Source organism: Rhinatrema bivittatum, chromosome 1, assembly GCF_901001135.1.
Source record: "Rhinatrema bivittatum chromosome 1, aRhiBiv1.1, whole genome shotgun sequence".
Taxonomy (NCBI): domain Eukaryota; kingdom Metazoa; phylum Chordata; class Amphibia; order Gymnophiona; family Rhinatrematidae; genus Rhinatrema; species Rhinatrema bivittatum.
The window spans coordinates 19,189,253-19,208,570 of NC_042615.1; the positions used below are offsets into that span (position 1 = coordinate 19,189,253).

The following is a 19,318-nucleotide window of genomic DNA, read 5'->3' on the forward strand; positions in this document are numbered from 1 at the left end:
ATTACTTTAGAATGAAGGAATAAGGTGCACATTGTACAAAACCGAGGACTGTGCATGCAAGCCTGACAGACGAGTTCACAGGGAAGAATCAGGAGCAGCATGCAGAGGGTGCCCTGCTCAGCAGCACTGGACAGCACCTCTCTTCTGATTCTGGCATCCACACATTTATTTTTACTGCTTTATCAGTGCTCAGAAGGCTGCCCTGGGCAGACTATAAATCAGTGGTGGGCAAACTATGGCCCGCGGGTCAAATCTGGTCCTTAAAGGTTTTTAATCCAGCGCACCTATCTCCATTATGTGCGGCCCGCCAATGCTCCAAGCTGCCTACCCGCCGTCATCATCAAAGGCCAAGTTATCGCCCTTGATGACACTTGATGCTTGAGCAGGGAGATCGTAACATCATCGCACTTTAATGCTGCACTAGCAGGATTCCCAGCAAGGAAAGGTCCCATTTGTCAACGCATTGGCAGGGTTCCCACCCTCCGCCAGCAAGGAGACCCCGCCCCCCCTGTTCGTCGGCACTGGTGGGGTTCCCACCCCCTGCTAGAGAGAAGAGACGCAGCAGTGTCACCCACCAGAACCCAGGCCATCGGGGCCAAAAGATAAGAAAAGAGACGCAGCAATGGTACCTGCTGGAGCCCAGGCCAGCAGCGCACCCCCCAAAGAAGAGAAATCATATGGTCGGCTGCCGCTTTAACCCAGGCCAGCAGGGCTGAAGGATGAGCAGATGTACAATTGTATGTTTGAAAGCATGCTTGTGTATGTGCCTGTGAAAGATAGAGATTGGGAGCTTGCAAGTGCACCAGTGAAGGAAAGGGAGAGGGAGCCTTCCTGAGTGTGTGCCTGTGAGAGAGAAGAGAGGAATTAGAAATCTGCTTATGTGTTTGGGTGCCTGTGAAATAGAATGAGAGGGAGCCGACTTGTGTGTGTGCTCGTGAAAGAGAGAAAGACTGGGACCTGCTCCTAGATCAGGCCTCCGGCCACGTGAACCTAGCGCTGGGCTGCTACCACATGTAACTGCACAGTTATCTGAACTAGCTGCCACTGCTTGCTGTCTGCTACAGCCTGCAGCATTGCCCGCATCGCCCTCCCTTCCCAAACTGTGGGTTGGGACCCCAAATGGGGTCACAAAACCTCCAGCCGAGGTCACAAATACCTCAAAGGGCAGTCCTCTCCAGACATCACCAGCAGCAGAAGAAGTGGAAATCAGCATGGGATCTTTGAGCTAGCATGCACTCTCAGGTCCTGCAATGGTCCCACGTTAACAGGAAGCCACGTATGAGGAGGGACTGGGGCCACTGCAGGGCCTGTGAACTTTTACTGGCTCAAAGATCCTGTGTTGAATTTGATTACTAATGTCGCTGCCAGTTGCAGATCATCAGGCATTGGACCAGCCATTGGGGAAGATGGGCAGAGTGTGCATGGGTCTGTGAGGGTTGTCACTTGTTCTCTATCCTCTCCCATCACTGAGAAAAATGTTGCCCTTGTCATCAGCCTGCCCTCTCTTCCCACTAGCTGTCATCTACTTATCGCCTGAGGCCCAAAGGAAAATGTTGCTGCTGATCCTAGACAAGGGGATGTTTGGATGGGGCTGTTTGAAGGGAGGGATCAGATACAGGAAGGGTTGAGGGTTGGATCAGTGGGAGAAGGATTGGATGTGGAAGGTGAGAGGGGGGGTCACATTGGCTAAAAGTTTGGGAAGCTCTGCTCTGGAGTCCAGCAGTTCCATCTTTCTTCCAGCAGATGAGAGTTGCCCTGTGGGTTGCAGGAGGAAGTGCCTAAAAGGTGAGTGACTTGAGAGAGAAAAGTAATAGTGGAAGAGAGGAGGGTGAGTGACAGAGGGAAGGGAAGAGTGTGAGGGGATTGAGTGACAGAGGGAAGGAGGGTGAATGACTGAAGATGAATGAGAGGGAAGGGAAAAGGGAGGGAAGTAGAAGAGGGGAGTGAGAAGAAGAGAGGGTAGAAGGGTGCATGAGTGTGAGTGAATTAACATATGTGTATAAGAGAGAGAAAGGAAGTTTGTGTGTGCCCACCCTCTGGCCCTCATTGCGCTCGGTAACTTGTAATGTGGCCCCAGCATAAAAACGTTTGCCCTCCCCTGCTATAAATAAACCTGCCACTGAGATACATGTGGGTGCTTGAGGTTCTGTCAAAAAAGGGTGCCAACCCCCCAAAAAATGTTACAGATCATTTGATCACTGGGAAGTGCTGTCGAGACAATGTCAATGATTCTGAGATATACTTTTGTCTCTGACAAATAATATTACTGTAATCATCGACACAGGGAATCCAAAATCCTTATTCTTTTATCTTTTTTATTTGCATACTCAAAATGTCTAAGTAAGTGATATAAAACAGTTGAACAGGTTGCAGAATACTGATGAAAAGTAAATAAAGCTGGACTGCAAACCAACAGCTTAAGAGCCTCACCCTATGTGAGATCCGAGCAGCAGCAGGGAGGGAGCAGAGCCCTCCGCATCAATTAAAGGGGAGGGAGGGAGGGGCTTCCTGGCATCAGTGAGGGAAGAAAGGATGGGGCTCAGCATCGCCGAGTGTGCGTGCATCGAGGTGAGTCGCTATGACAAATATTTTGCGATGCTTGCACATTATTTTTCCATCTTATTTATAAAATATAATTAAACAGATATAAAGCATCCCGACCTCTGGGATATAAACTTCACATTTCTAAGAGCTTATCTAATAAAATAGTAAGTAAAAAATCGCAAAGTTCACAAACCTTTTGAAGATATGGCCATATCGAAGTAATAACAATGGAAAAACCTGTGGAAATAATAATTGCCAATGATGTCATCTGCTCCAATTTACTTTACCTTAACCCATAATTAATTGCATGCCTTCCTCAAAATAAACGTTCCTTGATATCAAAGAGCTGATAGACTTTGAGAAATATTTGCAAAACCCTCACTATTGTCTTGTAAAAAAGAAACTCCAAATCTTGGTCTGTCTGGTCAAAAGGGAAGGATTCAGTGCACTAACTAAAGACACCGTGCATTTTCTGAAATTCATTTTTACAAGATGAAATCTGGAATAGTTTATTGAGCCCTTCTCCAGAGTCTCACAATGCCACTTTTGCACTTATTACCACCAACATGCCTTTAAAAAAAACAAAAAAACCCACACGTCTTCTCTCCCCCCACAGCCTCCGATTTCCCATATTTACTCTTTTTTCTTCCATTTCCATCTTGGCTCTCCTATTTTCCCAGCTTCTCTTAACTCTTCCAGATTTTGTTGCCTCTTTCTGAGATCTCTTGTAGTTTATGAATGCTAACCTTTTATCCCTTACCTTTTCAATTACTCCTTTAGAAAACGTCATCAGCCTCTTTTTCCTCTCACCTTTATTTACCTTTCTAACCGAAAGGTTACTTGCCTAGAATTTCCCATCCAGCTGACGACTGCTTGAGGTGCTCCCCCCGCTTGGTCTTCCTGAAGTCTGGGACCTCGCCTGTGCTCTAATTCTGACACACAACCTAGTGACCACTGAATCCCAGACGATCGATCGTTCAGTACGACTCCAGAAACAGTGTCCCCCTCGGTAAGCACCAGCGCCCTCCCGTTTGAGTCCCATTACCAATGGACAGAACGGTTCTCCCTGCCTCTAAAACACATCCACAGCCAGAATGTCCCAATTAACACCTGACAGGCTGAACTCACCTAGCAATAATTTGAGATTTGGTGGGGAGGAGCCTGAGGGGGAAGCAGGAATGGGGAGAAAGGAGTGAGAATTAGGAGGTGTGGGATGAGAGAAAAGAAGAAAGGCCTGGTGATTGAATAAACACACACACACACACACACAATGGTAAAGGACGACTTTGGGAATTGTGTGTATTCTATGGAGCATAAGAACATAAGAACATGCCATACTGGGTCAGACCAAGGGTCCATCAAGCCCAGCATCCTGTTTCCAACAGTGGCCAATCCAGGTTACAAGCACACGGTTGCAATCTTATTTCTCATTGGCAGTAGCATTAAACCGTATCAGGCCGATGCAATATCGACGCGTGTTAAACGAATGCTCGTGATCCAGCGTCCGCTCCTTTAAAGCGCGCCAATCCACCTCTCCTGGGAGCCCAATTTAATATGTAAATTAAGTGCTATGGTAAAAAGGAGGCACATGGAGAAATTGGGCACCCCTAGTGCCTCATCGGCAGCAGGTGCCCTGGAGAGATGGCGGTCGGGTTAGAAAAAGGGACGCTCAATTAACGAACATCCATTTTCCTAACCTGTGGCTGTGCACAGGTTACAAAAATGGACGTTCATGAAATTGAGCATCCCTGTTCCTAACTTGACCGCCAGCATACTTTTTTTTTTTTTTAATTCTATTTCAGTTCCCCCGACTTACCGCAACGATATTAAGTCAGAGGAACCGAAAAAAGGAACCGAAAAGCAGTATTTTCTGCTTTTCTGTAATTTTTTTGGGCTCCTCAAGAATTAATGCCTATTCTGGACAGGCGTTAATTTTTGCAGGTTAAAATGTGCGCATACATTTTTTTAATTTATTTTTTTAAATCAGGGGAAAATAGGTAATAGCCTCATCAACATGAATTATATGTGATAAGTGCTATTACCTATGCAATCGATTGGACACGCGTTTTGGACATGGTAACCCCCATTTTGCATCGGGAGTTATAGAGCGCGTGTCTAGAACGCGCGTTGAGCTCAGCACTGTGGCCAGCGCACTGTATTGCATCGATTTGTATGTGATTTTCACTGAACTCTATTTAACAAAACTATACGTTGGATCCAAATACCATTAGAATTCCCTCATTAAAGCAAATCCTCACCTAATAATAGAAGAATGTTTGATGCCCCCACCAAAAAAACAGCCCTAAAAATACATATTGGGCTACTACATGTTCTACAGGATGATGGAAAAACACCAAAACCGGAACAGCAGATGTAGCAACACTCATGCATACTAAGAAGTCTAATAAGAGAGCTCCTGAAGAATTTGCCGAGACGTGGACCCAAACATGTGGCTCATTGCATCTGCTTGCCATCGAGGACAATGCTTCTTTTATTTTAAAATAAAACCAGACAAACAATTTTACCCTCTATCCTTTGGTTCTTCTAATTACATCTATCTTAAACTGATACATAGATTTCTGTATGCTAAGAATACTTGGAGAATATTTTCTTAGCCCCTTCCTGACCGCAAGTGAAAAAAATCACTATGACAGAATCAAAACTTGGAAAGATTATTTCAGGAGCTGATATTAAACAATAGAGAGTCATCATCAAATGACGGCAGCTCCTGAAAGAATCATCCAATCAACTTTAGATCTAATTCTCAGTGGAGAATAGGACTTGGTGAGAGAGGTAACGGTGGTGGGGCTGCTTGGCAATAGTGATCATAATATGATCAGATTTGAATTAATGACTGGAAGAGGGACAGTAAGCAAATCCACGGCTCTTGTGCTAAACTTTCAAAAGGGAAACTTTGATAAAATAAGAATAGTTAGAAAAAAACGGAAAGGAGCAGCTACAAAGGTAAAAAGTGTGCAAGAGGCGTGGTCATTGTTAAAAAATAGCATCCTAGAAGCACAATCCAGATGTATTCCACACATTAAGAAAGGTGGAAGGAAGGCAAAACGATTACCAGCATGGTTAAAAGGGGAGGTGAAAGAAGCTATTTTAGCCAAAAGATCTTCATTCAAAAACTGGAAGAAGGATCCAACAGAAGTAAATAGGATAAAGCATAAACATTGGCAAGTTAAATGTAAGACATTGATAAGACAGGCTAAGAGAGAATTTGAAAAGAAGTTGGCCACAGAGGCAAAAACTCACGGTAAAAACCTTTTAAAATACATCCGAAGCAGAAAGCCTGTGAGGGAGTCAGTTGGACCGTTAGATGATTGAAGGGTTAAAGGGGCACTTAGAGAAGATAAGGCCATTGTGGAAAGATTAAACAATTTCTCTGCTTCGGTGTTTACTGAAGAGGATGTTGGGGAGATACCCATACTGGAGAAGGTATTCATGGGTAATGATTCAGATGGACTGAACCAAATCACGGTGAACCTAGAAGATGTGGTAGGACTGATTGACAAACTGAAGAGTAGTAAATCACCTGGACCGGATGGTATACACCCCAGAGTTCTGAAGGAAATAAAAAATGAAATTTCAGACCTATTAGTAAAAATCTGTAATCTATCATTAAAATCATCCATTGTACCTGAAGTCTGGAGGGTGGCTAATGTAACCCCAATATTTAAAAAGGGCTCCAGTTAGCCTGACTTCAGTGCCAAGAAAAATAGTGGAAAGTGTTCTAAATATCAAAATCACAGAACATATAGAAAGACATGGTTTAATGGAACAAAGTCAGCATGGCTTTACCCAGGGCAAGTCTTGCCTCACAAATCTGCTTCACTTTTTTGAAGGCGTTAATAAACATGTGGATAAAGGTGAACCGGTAGATGTAGTGTATTTGGATTTTCAGAAGGCGTTTGACAAAGTTCCTCATGAGAGGCTTCTAGGAAAAGTAAAAAGTCATGGGATAGGTGGCGATGTCCTTTCGTGGATTGCAAACTGGCTAAAAGACAGGAAACAGAGAGTAGGATTAAATGGACAATTTTCTCAGTGGAAGGGAGTGGGCAGTGGAGTGCCTCAGGGATCTGTATTGGGACCCTTACTTTTCAATATATTTATAAATGATCTGGAAAGAAATACGACGAGTGAGGTAATCAAATTTGCAATGATGCAAAATTGTTCAGAGTAGTTAAATCACAAGCAGATTGTGATAAATTGCAGGAAGACCTTGTGAGACTGGAAAATTGGGCATCCAAATGGCAGATGAAATTTAATGTGGATAAGTGCAAGGTGATGCATATAGGGAAAAATAACCCATGCTATAGTTATACAATGTTAAGTGCCATATTAGGAGCTACCACCCAAGAAAGAGATCTGGGCGTCATAGTGGATAACACACTGAAATCGTCGGTTCAGTGTGCTGCGGCAGTCAAAAAAGCAAACAGAATGTTGGGAATTATTAGGAAGGGAATGGGAAATAAAAAGGAAAATGTCATAATGCCTCTGTATCACTCCATGGTGAGACCGCACCTTGAATACTGTGTACAATTCTGGTTGCCGCATCTCAAAAAAGATATAATTGCGATGGAGAAGGTACAGAGAAGGGCAACCAAAATGATAAAAGGGATGGAACTGTCTGATGTATTATAGGAAAAAAAAAAAAGTACAATATAAGGAGGAATGAAATGGCAACAGGAGGGCGGGGCCAGCTCTGTTTTTATCAGTCTTCAAATGCCACAACACATTGCAGAGGAGGATGTGGCCCCAATACCCACAGAAAGAAAGAGGAGATGTAGTAGAGGAAGAGAAGGTGAGCAGAGCGGGAGCAGGAAGGGATGGGATGGAGAGGAGTGGAGCTTGGCCCCCAACCAAAAAGGCGTTTCACTGCCCCTGGTCAGTAAAATCCATTGTTGATGCCAGCCTAAGATACATCAAATAGAAAAGAAAATTGGTGAATCACCTCTTTAAACACCATTAAGCCCATTTTAGCAACCAAATAGCTTTCTCAGAAGGGAATCTTCAAATGAAATAAAAACGAGTGGCCAGAACTTTGTTTTCTTGAAATTCTGTTGTAAATCTGTTCTTAAGTTTGCTGATCGAGATGATCTGAATCAGTAAAGAGGTTTACTTTTAACAATCCAGATCATCTCAAAGTACTTTTACAGGATAAGCCCCTCGCAACCAGCGAGACAAGGACCTAGGACCTGGATGTGTCAGTCTCCTTAGTTAGAGGGATTATAAACCTTTAGCTGCAGATTCATATGTAATTATTAGACTTTTTTTACCTTTTTAAGTAATTCTTCTAAGTTGGATTGCTCTTCCTCTCTCTGTGAACGTTAATATTCATTCATATCTATTCCTGATTTGTATTTCTAAATGTTTTATGATTCATTTGATATTCTTCTTTGATGTATATTTATTGAAATTACATTTAAAATAAAATTTTAAAAAATGATTGGACTTGTCCTGCGGCTCAGGCTGCAGCACTGTGTGCTGTGATGCAATACTCTAGACTAAACCCACTAAAGTTGAACGTGCCACAGAGATAACACACTTACAGTCCCAGAGGCTACTGTAATGGACCCTGACCACGGAAGGCAAAGCTTGGAGATCTAGTCTCAGAAGAGACTTTCCTCCACCCATTGGCCAGAGAGAGGTCTGGTGTTACCTGAGTTTTCTGTCTGTGGTACGGGGGGCTTACAGAAAGTAAAACAGAAGCAAAAAAATATCCAGAGCTTCATGCAAATGTTTTGTCTGTTCAAATATTGTCTAAACAGAGGGCTGAAATCACTAGAAAAGCCTTACTTGTGCATGATTCCTGTCCAGACAAAAAGCACAAATCTGGTCATTGGTAAAGAGATCTTTCAACATGACTCATGCTTTCACCAGCTGTCAGTGAAAAGATAAACTGGCAGTGCCTCAGAAAAGGACACCTATGCACACTCGAAAATTCATGTACAACACATCCACTCCAACTCAAAATGGAACCCTCAACCCAAACCTTCAAAAAACACCTCAAAACATGGCTATTCCAGAAAGCCTTCCCAGCAGAAACCTAGCCCACTAATTCACTCCTCAGCTTTAACCAACACCTTCAAGTGAAAGCAGCCCCGCCAGCCCAAACCATGCAAACCACCAGTTTCACCTTGGCACATGAATTATAGCTAGTCTTCTTGTTATTCTATTCTGTCCTAAGTTATGCTCTAAAAATCAACCTTTCCTAAGCCATGCTTTCATATGCTAACGCCAAACTGGACATTAGCACATGTATTATAGTTAGTTTCTTGTTAACTGTTCCAAGTTATACTGTAAAAATAAGCAACCCATGTCTTATTTACTGTTCAGTTTGTAATGTGAACCAATGTGATATCTTGATCGAATGTCGGTATACAAAAAACAAATAAATAAATATAGATTATTGTTATGCTAGGCCAATAAACAGTGTCACAGCTTGCAAAGAATCCAAGTTAACCCAGTTATAGAAATGCAATGTTGTATTTCTGCAACGGGAATAATAGCAAGTTTACTCACCTATGCTGCTGAGAAACATAGTGAGGTACATAACCCGGATGGACCACCACCTGCTCCTGTGCTGTTCGCTGGTTTCTATCACATTCCCACTACTGGAGTTAAAAAAAAAATAAAAAAAAAAATAGATAAGCCTGAACTCCATTTGTTAAAGCATTTGAGAAATTTAGTAAATGTTACTCTTCACACTCTCTGTTAACTATCCTGTTGCTATAAGCCATACAACATGCAATGTCTTGAAAAAGTCTTCACACTTGCAAATTTTTCCCCATTCTGCTGTCTAAAAAATACAAATCAAAATGTATTACAGCATGAGTGTGTCACTGATCTATGCAATATACTCTATGCTTTCCTCATGAAAGAACAATTATAGAAATAGTGTAAAAGTAAGAATAAAAACCAGAATTTTGATTGCATAATTCTTTATACCTCCTGACTCAATATTTGGTGGAAGCCCTTTCTTGCAGCAACAGCAGCCATTAGGGATGTGTGTTTGGTGACCATTCGCTCATTCATTACAATGTTTTGCACGTAACTTAAAGTGCACAGTTACATGCGCAACAGCGAGACGTATGAACAAATGGCTGCCGAATGCACATCCCTAACAGCCATACATGAATAATTTAGGATAAGTATTACCAAGTTTGCACAGTTGTATGGTGCAGTTTTTGCTATTCTTCTTGGCAGAAGAGATCAAGCTCTTTCAAATTGTCTAGGGATTGTCTGTGGACTGCAGTCTTCAAGTCTTGCCAAAGATTTTCTATGACATTAGGTCTGGGCTTTGAATGGGCCACTCGAAGGCATTCACTTTCTTCTTGCTGAGCTACTCCATTGTTGCTTTTGCTTTGAACTCAGGATGTGAAGAGTTTGCAAGGCACACTAGATAAGCAATTGGCACTGCTTGGTACTGGCTGGGGTAGGAAGCTAAGCATTGATATTAGGGGGAAAGAGGCTGAGAAGCTGGCTAATAGGGCTTTTAGAAGTGAGAAAGACAGATAAAGATAATAAGGAAGTTATGAGGACAGAAACAGAATGGGGAAGTTCAGTATGAAGCATAGGGAAATAGGAAAAGAGAAATGAAACTGAAAAAGGGGGATGAAGAAGCTGGGAGGTTAGTAAAATAAGAGAAAGAGAAACGAACTAGAGAGGAAAAAAAAATCAGGTATCACCTTTCTGGGTAACTTTGCAGTATAAGAGGGATATTAGGAGTAACAAAACTTTGTGCTAGAAGGTTTTGTCACTCATTCTTAAGAACAGCATTCCGTTTGACATTAAGTGATAGAAAATGAAACTTGGTACTTTAGTATCTTCCCCTAATTTGAGTACCTGAAAAAAAGATAACACGCAACCTTGCTCTTGGATCCGATTCCCTTCTCTCCCATCTATCATATGTTGATGAGACGAAGACTGAACAGGACCCTGCTTTTCCCCCTGTTCTAAGATCAACTGCAGATGTACTTGTGAACAACTACTTCTCCTCTTGGCTATCAGTGTTAAAAATCTTTAGTGAAAGAGCAAGAAGACTGGGAAACTCTCGGGGATTTAGTAGTTCCGTAGTGAGACAGTGGGAGCCGCAGGGCACCACTAGGAACTGGCGGGACAGTTCCAAGTAAGGCCACCAAGTGGGAAGAAAAACTGAAAAGATGAAAGAAGGCATCTGTAGGAGCGTGGTAAGATATACAGTCCTCTTTGGAAAAAGGACTGAACCATGAAAGAGATGCTTTTAAAGACAAAGATGGCAATTGTTACAGCCGCAGCCAGAACTGGCACGCATAACTGGGGGGGGGGAGAGGAATGAAAAATGCATGCTCTGAAACTAGGAGAAATCTCAAAAATCATATGACATGGAAAAGGCCTGGCATAAAAGACTGAGAATTATAAACTTATTACTTATGGCGTCTCAATAATTTATTTGTCCTATGGGGTAGGGGTGAGCAGAGATCAATCATTTCACTTTCTGTAAAGTACATTAATACTTGTTCTATTGGTAATAAGTCCAAAGTGTACCATTTAACCACTGATTCTACTTCCAAAACCAAAGGAGGAGCATTCGTGGGGGTGTCCTTAATGGTAGTACTAATCTTGGATAATTTAAGATTACAATATCGAGCAAAGGCATCAAAAATCCACCCTCTGATTCCTCTGCCCATATGGATACTCAGTTAAACAAGAGACTAGGATGGTTTAAAGAAGTTTTCAAATGAGAAGTAATGTATAATTTCATCGCTTTTTCAAAATCAGTTTTAAAGGCCAATCTGGCAGTGACAAACTTTCCCCTAGTCTCCGACCTAGGCTCTTTCCGCCAAGCATTTTCTGCTTGCCACGTTTCCCTCTTCCTATTTACCAGTGGGGCATTATCCCATGGAACACATGGTCTCACTAAAAGAAAGTTAAGAGTCTTTAAAGGCACTGGCAAGCACACCGGAAGAACCATACACAAGCTTATTCTTAACCAAATCCCATTCCAGACCAAATTTAGTTACATCCTCCTCCCAATGTGTTTGTTTTGACACCGGTTGAAATGAGAGGCAATGAATACATCTCCAGCTTAAATTTAAAGTTAATGAGAAAATGATCAGACCATAATACTTCTTTCAGATCTATGTTTGAAATAACATTCTTTGATATTTGGTCCGTTGGGTTCAGTAATAAATTCAAAGTATGTCCAGCATGGTACATAAGATGATCTATTAACTGAGATAAGCCAATCAATGCAACAGAAGATAAAACAATGTCTTACTTGCCCAATTGATGTACAATCCACACAGATATTAAAATTCCCAACCATCAATAAATAATGATAACAGAGATTTAGGGAAACAAAAAAAATCTAAAATTGGCCCAGAGGCTAATACACCTGCCCAATTGCCCATGACAAACTACTAAACTTCCCCACCAGAGCTCATTCTGGGGTATATTTAATAGATAAAGTGGAACGAAAAATAAGAACCAGCCCTGTGCCTAGTCTTAGCATAATGAAAATAGGAATTCCCAGGAGGGCAAAGTTGGTTCAGAGCCACATCATCAACATCGGTATGCCAGGATTCAGTTAATAAAACCATATAAATATTACTTGTCAGACAGTTGCCTCTACTGAGATTAGTGTCGCAATTGCTAAGTTAAAGTCTTTATGCTGCCCCCCTCAATGCGTGCCCTTTTTGGCTATTACATAGCTTAAGTGATAGCTTTTTAGGAATTCAACTGAGTTAGTAAATCTTTCTTTGTCTGGGGGGTGTTTCCAGATCACTTTAAGAGAGGGATTGTTCACTATAAAACTTAAATAATTGTAGTCTTCCAAGTAATGTACCCCTCCAGTTATAGGCCTATCTACTATGTTCTTTCTTCCTGTGGTTGAGAAAGTGATTTTCACCCAATTAGTTGATTTTCTGGATAACAGAAAGATAAAAGAAAATTATTACTTACCTGCTAATTTTCGTTCCTGTAGTACCATGGATCAGTCCAGACAGTGGGTTATGTCCCCAGTCCAGCAGATGGAGTCAGCACAAGCTTTGAGGGGGCGTATCCATATATCCTACTACCCCCTCTGCAGGAGTTCAGTATCGAGTATATCAAAGCCCGAGTAGAAACCCCCGAAGGATCAAGTTTGTGGAAACAGATAATTAAAACAATTGTAACCGCAACAAGTAACTGCAAACATCCTACCAACTTGTAGGGAGCTGTGAAAAACAGCGAAAAGAAACGACTGTGAAGACACAGAGCACTGTGAACAGGAAATAGCACAGAGCTGAGCAGGATCAAGAACCCAAATGCGGTGGGCGTCTGGACTGATCCATGGTACTACAGGAACGAAAATTAGCAGGTAAGTAATAATTTTCTTTTCCCTGTACGTACCTGGATCAGTCCAGACAGTGGGATGTACCCAAGCTTCCCTAAATCGGGTGGGGTCCTGCGAGGCCTGCTCGGAGAACCTGCTCGCCAAAGTGTCCAGAGACCAAAGAGGCGAGGTGCAGACGATAGTGCCTCGAGAACGTGTGTAACGATTTCCAGGTGGCTGCCCTACAAATTTCCTGCGAGGATACCGAGTGAACCTCCGCCCAGGAAGCCGCCTGAGAACGTGTAGAATGCGCTACGATGCCGGGTGGGGGAGTCCGTCCCGCCCCAATGTAGGAAGCAGCAATGCCAGCCTTCAGCCATCTGGCAATGGTAGTCTTCGAGGCCTGAGACCCCTTCTTAGGACCGGCCCAGAGTACGCAGAGATGGTCAGAGGTCCGGAACTCATTTGTAGCCTCCAGATAGAGGCGCAGAGTGCGCTTGACATTCAAGAGACGGAGAGACTTCGGCTCTGAGGAAGAGAAGGACGGCAACTCCACCGTCTGGTTCACATGGAATGCAGAAACCACCTTCGGAAGGAAGGAGGGAACGGTGCGAAGCGAGACTCCAGAGTCGGAGAAACGGAGATAGGGCTCTCTACACGACAGAGCCTGCAGCTCCGAGATGCGTCGAGCGGAACAGATGGCCACAAGAAATACAGTCTTGAGAGTGAGATCCTTTATCATTGCGCTGCGCAGCGGCTCGAACGGTGGTCCCGATAGGGAGCGAAGCACAAGGTTAAGACTCCAGGAGGGACAAGGGCCCCGTAACGGAGGACGCATATGCTTGACACCCTTGAGAAAACGAGCAATGTCAGGATACTGTAGAAGAGAGCCCCCATCGTTCAACAGCGAACCAAGGGCGGCCACCTGAACCCGTAGTGAATTATAGGCGAGCCCTTTTTCCACCCCCGCCTGTAGAAACTGAAGGATCTGAGGTACAGAAGCCTTAGCGGGTCTCGTGGCCTGGCTGGTACACCACAGCTCGAACACTTTCCAGACTCGAACATAGGCCGCCGACATCGATGTCTTTCGTGCCCGCAATAGCGTGGATACTACCGCCTCCGGGTAGCCCCGACGCCGGAGGCGGCGCCTCTCAAAAGCCAGGCCGCAAGACAGAAGAGTTCTGCCTGCTCGAAAAATACGAGGCCCTGATGTAGGAGCTGGGGGAGGTGCCCCAGCCTGATTGGCCCGTCGATCACCAGCTGTAGCAGGTCCGCAAACCAGGGTCGCCTGGGCCATTCTGGGGCGACGAAAACCACGGTCCCCTGATGGCTTTCTATTCTGCGGAGTAGCCGGACGAGATGATGCTCCGCCCATTGCATCAGCAGCTCCGCCTCGAGCGCGACCTGCGGGCTGCGCGTGCCTCCTTGTCGGTTGATGTAGGCCACGGTGGTAGCGTTGTCCGATAGGATTCTGACTTCCCGGTTCCGAAGAAGAGGGAGGAAATGTCGCAGAGTTAGCCGGACCGCTCTGGTTTCCAGACGGTTGATTGACCACTTCGCCTCCACCGTGGACCACGTCCCCTGCGTGGCAGACTGCACCCCAGCCTGCTAGACTGGCATCGGTGGTCACCACCACCCAATTTGGCAGATCGAGGGACACGCCACGGGCCAGGTTCGGCGGATCCAACCACCAGCCCAGACTGTCCCTGGCATTCTGCGGGAGCGGGAGAATCATCTGGTAGTCCTGCGATACTGGTTTCCAATGGGAGAGGAGCGCCCACTGTAAGGTCCTGAGGTGCGCGAAAGCCCAAGGTACAAGGTCGATGGTGGACCCCATCACTCCTAGGAGTTGCAGGTAGTCCCAGGAGGTGGGCTCTGGTAACGCAGAGAACCGTCGTGTGTGATCCCGCAAGGATTGAGCTTTGTCCTGGCGCAGAAAAACTTTGCCCAGTAGGGTGTCGAAGGTCGCCCCCAAAAAAAACCCAAGCGTTGCGAGGGCATGAGGGAGCTCTTGGAGAAGTTCACTACCCATCCCAGGGAATGTAGAAACCGTACTACTCAAGTCACCGCTGAGCGTCCATGATTGAATGACTTCGCCTGGAGGAGCCAATCGTCCAGATAAGGATGAACCAGGATGCCCTCCTTCCGGAGAACTGCCGCCACGACTACCATGATCTTGGTGAAGGTGCGCGGCGCTGTCGCCAATCCGAACAGGAGAGCCGTGAACTGAAAATGCTGGTCCAGAATTTTGAAAACGAAGGAAACGGTGGTGGTCCGGGCGGATGGGAATGTGCAGGTAGGCCTCCGTTAAGTCCAGGGAGGCAAGGAACTCCCCCCGATGCACCGCCGCAATCACTGACCGGAGCGTTTCCATGCGGAACCGAACGACTCGAAGGGATTTGTTGACTTCCTTGAGGTCTAGGATAGGCCGGAAGGAACCGTCCTTCTTTGGTCCGACGAAATAGATGGAATAGTGGCCCGAGCCCACCTCTCCGAAGGGCACGGGCGCAATAGCGCCTATCTCCCGGAGTCTGTCCAGAGTCAGCTGCACCGCTCCTCTCTTGAGGTCCGAGCCACAGGGGGAAAAGATGAACCCTCCCTGCGGGGGGCGGACAAATTCCAATGCGTAGCCGTGTTTTATGGTATCCAGGACCCACTGGTCCGAGGTGATCCGTGCCCACTCCGCGTAGAAATACGTTAGTCGGTCCCCAATCCTGGGGACAGGGGAGTGGGCGAGACTGGCATCATTGTGAAGACTTGGTATAGGGGTTCCCGGTTCCGGGAGTAGTGCGTGCGGGCCAACGCCCGCAAAAGGAGCGCAACCAGGGCTGAGACATGGGGGCGGATGACCGGGAGCCCGCCTGTCTGTATCCCCTGTAGCGCCGTTGCACTCTGGCTCTGGTCCGAGAAGAAGAAAATGCTCTGGATGGTCGAAACCTATCCTCCGGCAGCTGATGAACAGCGTTCTCCCCCAGGGACTTGATGATCTGGTCCAAATCCTCCCCGAAGAGGAACTTGCCCCTGAAGGGAAGAGAGCCCAGACTCGACTTAGAGGACATATCAGCCGCCCAATTACGTAGCGACAGTAGTCGTCGTGCTGCCACTACCGAAACCATGGATCTTGCGAGGACCCGAAAAAGGTCGTACGAGGCGTCCGCCCCATACGCCACTGCGGCTTCTAGCCGATCTGCCTGGGCAGCCTCATCGGACGGCAGGTTCTGAGACGTGAGGAGTTGTTGCACCCAAAGGAGACTAGCCCGCTGGGCAAGCGAACTGCACATCACCGCCCGCATACCCAGAGCGGAGACCTCGAAAACCTGCTTAAGGAAAACTTCCACCTTACGATCCTGTGTGTCCTGCAACGCCGCACCTCCCGTCACTGGGATAGTCGTCCTCTTCGTGACCAACGACACTGCGGAGTCCACCTTTGGGACCTTGATGAGGTCCAGAAAATCTTCGGGGAGCGGGTACAGTTTTTCCATAGCCCGGCTGCTCTTCAGGGAGGCCTCCGGGGTGTCCCATTCCCTGGTGAGAAGTTGTAAAAACGAGTCATGAATGGGAAAAGCCCAAGCCCTCGGCCGGAGTGCCGCCAGGACAGGATCTCCCTTCCTTGAAGAAGTGACGACAGCGGGAGCTACTGGGGCAGGCGGGTCTGGTGGCGGGTCCAAATCTAATTCTTGGATGATCTGCGGAATGAGGTCGTCCAGCTCTTCCCTCTGGAAGAGGCGTAGGGTACGCGGATCATCCCCCTCCTGCGTGCCGTCCCCTTGTCCCCCGTCCGGGAGGTCAAGTCCATGTCCCGCTGGGTCTGGCACCGCCCCCACTGCCGCGGGCGTGGATCGGACCCAGGTAGGAAGGCGGGAGGCCCCCACTCCCGGAGGGTCGGGGGGGGGCCGGCGTCGAGGGCGACATCCGAGGGATCTTAGGAGGGGGGGGGTCCCACAGGTGCTTCCAGCCCCTGCAGATAAGTGGTATGCATGAGCAGGATAAACTCCGGAGAGAACCCCGGCCTGCTCGGGTGCGCTTCGGGGGCGGCGTGGTTCCTGCTCCCTGGCTCTGGGTGCTTGGTTCCTGCACCAAAATCGGGGGAACACCCCCGCTGGTAGAGTCCTCCAGGGATCCGTTCCCCCTCATGGCCTGCGCCTCAGGGCGCTCAGAATGTAAAATGGCCGCCGTTCCCGCCAAAAATGGCGGAGTGGCCGGCCCGCGCCGCCCGGGCAAAAAAGAGAAATCAGTCAGGGACTGTGAGGTACCTTCCCCCCCGGGAAGGCATCGTGCACAGATGTCCGGGAAATCCGGGACCCCGGGTCTCCGCAGGCCGCACAGCGGGACGGCCGCGGCATCGCTGTAGGAGAAAAGAAAAAGCCACGGGGGGGGCCACGCGCACAAAAGCGCCGCTGCGGGGGGGCCCGATCGGCCCGCACTGCCCGCTGTCCGAAAATAGAGGAGGGTGCCGCGGGGGGGCCTTCCTGGCCACACGACCCGCCCCAGACATCTTTCCCTAAATGGCTCAGCAGCCCATGAGGAGCTGTAAAATGCCCGCGGGTGAGGGAGTAAAAGCGAAGAGGCCGGGTCCACCGGCTTTCGCGGGCACCGGGGGCTGAGCTGTGAAGGAAAAAACTACAAAGGAAAAACAAACTTACCCCTGGCTGCAACAAGAAATAAACAGCAAGGCCGCAGAGAAGAGACAAGGAAGAGAAGCCACTCCCCAGAAGTTGAAAGAACTCTGCCTTTTTTTTTTTTTTTTTTTAAACTTAATACAAACTTGATACAAACTTGATCCACAGAAAAAGACAACAACAAGCCATAATCAAGCAAGAAAGTGAAGAAAAAGGAAAAGGAGGGGAAGCCTGATTCCCCTACTCGCATCTGCTGGAGTCAGAAGATACTGAACTCCTGCAGAGGGGGTAGTAGGATATATGGATACGCCCCCTCAAAGCTTGTGCTGACTCCATCTGCTGGACTGGGGACATAACCCACTGTCTGGACTGATCCAGGTACGTACAGGGAACAGAAGAAATTTTCAATGTGGGTTTTGACAAGGTCACGGAGCTGAGACCTTGTTACACTCTATGACTGATTTTATTCTGCACAAATTAGATCAGAAACATCCCTTTGTGTTATTATATGTATCTGCTACCTTTGATTCTCTCTCTCATTCCATCTTGCTGCAGAGACTGACAGATATAGGTATGGTAGGGTTTAGTAGGACAGTGGTTTGCCTCCTTATGTAGTTGATCTGAGTAGGTTAGAATGGACAGCAAACATCTGCATGGATCCTTATTTGTTCTTGTGTGCCTCATAGTTGATCTTTATCTGCATCTTTAATATTTAGTTGGGTCCACTTTGTCGTTATCTAGAAGAACTCGGGATCTTTTTTTTTATTACAGTGTACGCTGATTATATTCAGCTCTTGTTTCCTGTTGTGACTACTATGGCTGATGCATTTGAAAGAATCGTCAGTACTGCATCTTTTGTGAATTGGAGGTTGAATGGTTTATTATTAAATGTGGCTAAAACTGAAGTATTATGGATTGTACAATCTCCCCTTTCGGCCCCTTCTCCATTTTTATAGTTTGAGGGGTTCGTAATTCCATTTTTTAAATCTGTATGGGATTTAGGGATTCAGATTGATTCAGCATTTAATTTTTATTTTCAATTGTGAGCTGAAGTTAAAATTGGATTTTTTAAATTGCGTAAGCTACGCTGTTTAAAATATGTCCTTGATAAAAGTAAACTTAGATCTGTGATTCAGGCATTTGTCCTGTCTACACACAACTACTGTTAGGACTCTTTATATTGGTTTGTCCAAGTGTCAACTATGAGCCTTATAAGTTTTGTTGAACGCTGCTACTCAACTGGTGTCCGATTGCCCATTGCGAGAGCATATTTCTCCGGTTTACAGGCCTTCCATTGACTCCCCATTGAACAAATAGTTAAATTTAAAATCCATGTACGATATCCTACAGATCTTGCAAGGGGGGTAACCAGCCTATTTGAAGAATTTGCTCACTAGTTATCACCCGATCCGTGCCTTGCATTTTGCTAGCCTACAGTTTGTTTTTTTTAATTTTTATTTACAATACTTTTATACTGTGCAATCCATGATTCCTGGCGGGTTACAACAGGTACATACATAATAGTAAATTCCAGACATAAAATTAAAGCAACGCTTATATTAAACAAACATTCACACACCACCATTTCTATCTTCAGACAGAATGACATATTAAAATGCGTATACCTAGCTACTTCCTATCCCCAAATGCCTGCTCGGAACCACCCCCCCCCCCCCCAAAAAAAAAAAAAAAAACAACCTTTGCTTGTTTTCTAAAGGTTAAGTAACATCAATGGACCTAACTTCATCCAGCAAACGATTCCAGATTAGTGGCCCCGTGACAAAAAATTCCACTTCCTGATTGCGGTTCACCTATCTTAGCATTCACCCTAGTTTATACCCATGAGGCAACA

The 19,318-nt window shown here is 45.9% G+C and overlaps 1 protein-coding gene across 4 annotated transcripts in view; it reads right to left on the bottom strand.

Annotated features, from left to right (window-relative positions):
- The window catches only part of MFSD8 (major facilitator superfamily domain containing 8), a 112,175-nt gene that overhangs the window by 81,653 nt on the left and 11,204 nt on the right, over positions 1–19,318 (bottom strand). For all 4 annotated transcript variants that reach the window (XM_029590732.1, XM_029590476.1, XM_029590646.1 and 1 more), the window contains exons 2-3: positions 9,076–9,167; positions 2,738–2,781 (exon numbers count right to left, since the gene is read on the bottom strand). In XM_029590732.1, coding sequence (XP_029446592.1) covers positions 2,738–2,781; positions 9,076–9,167 — 136 coding nt within the window. The remainder of the gene's footprint in view (positions 1–2,737; positions 2,782–9,075; positions 9,168–19,318) is intronic.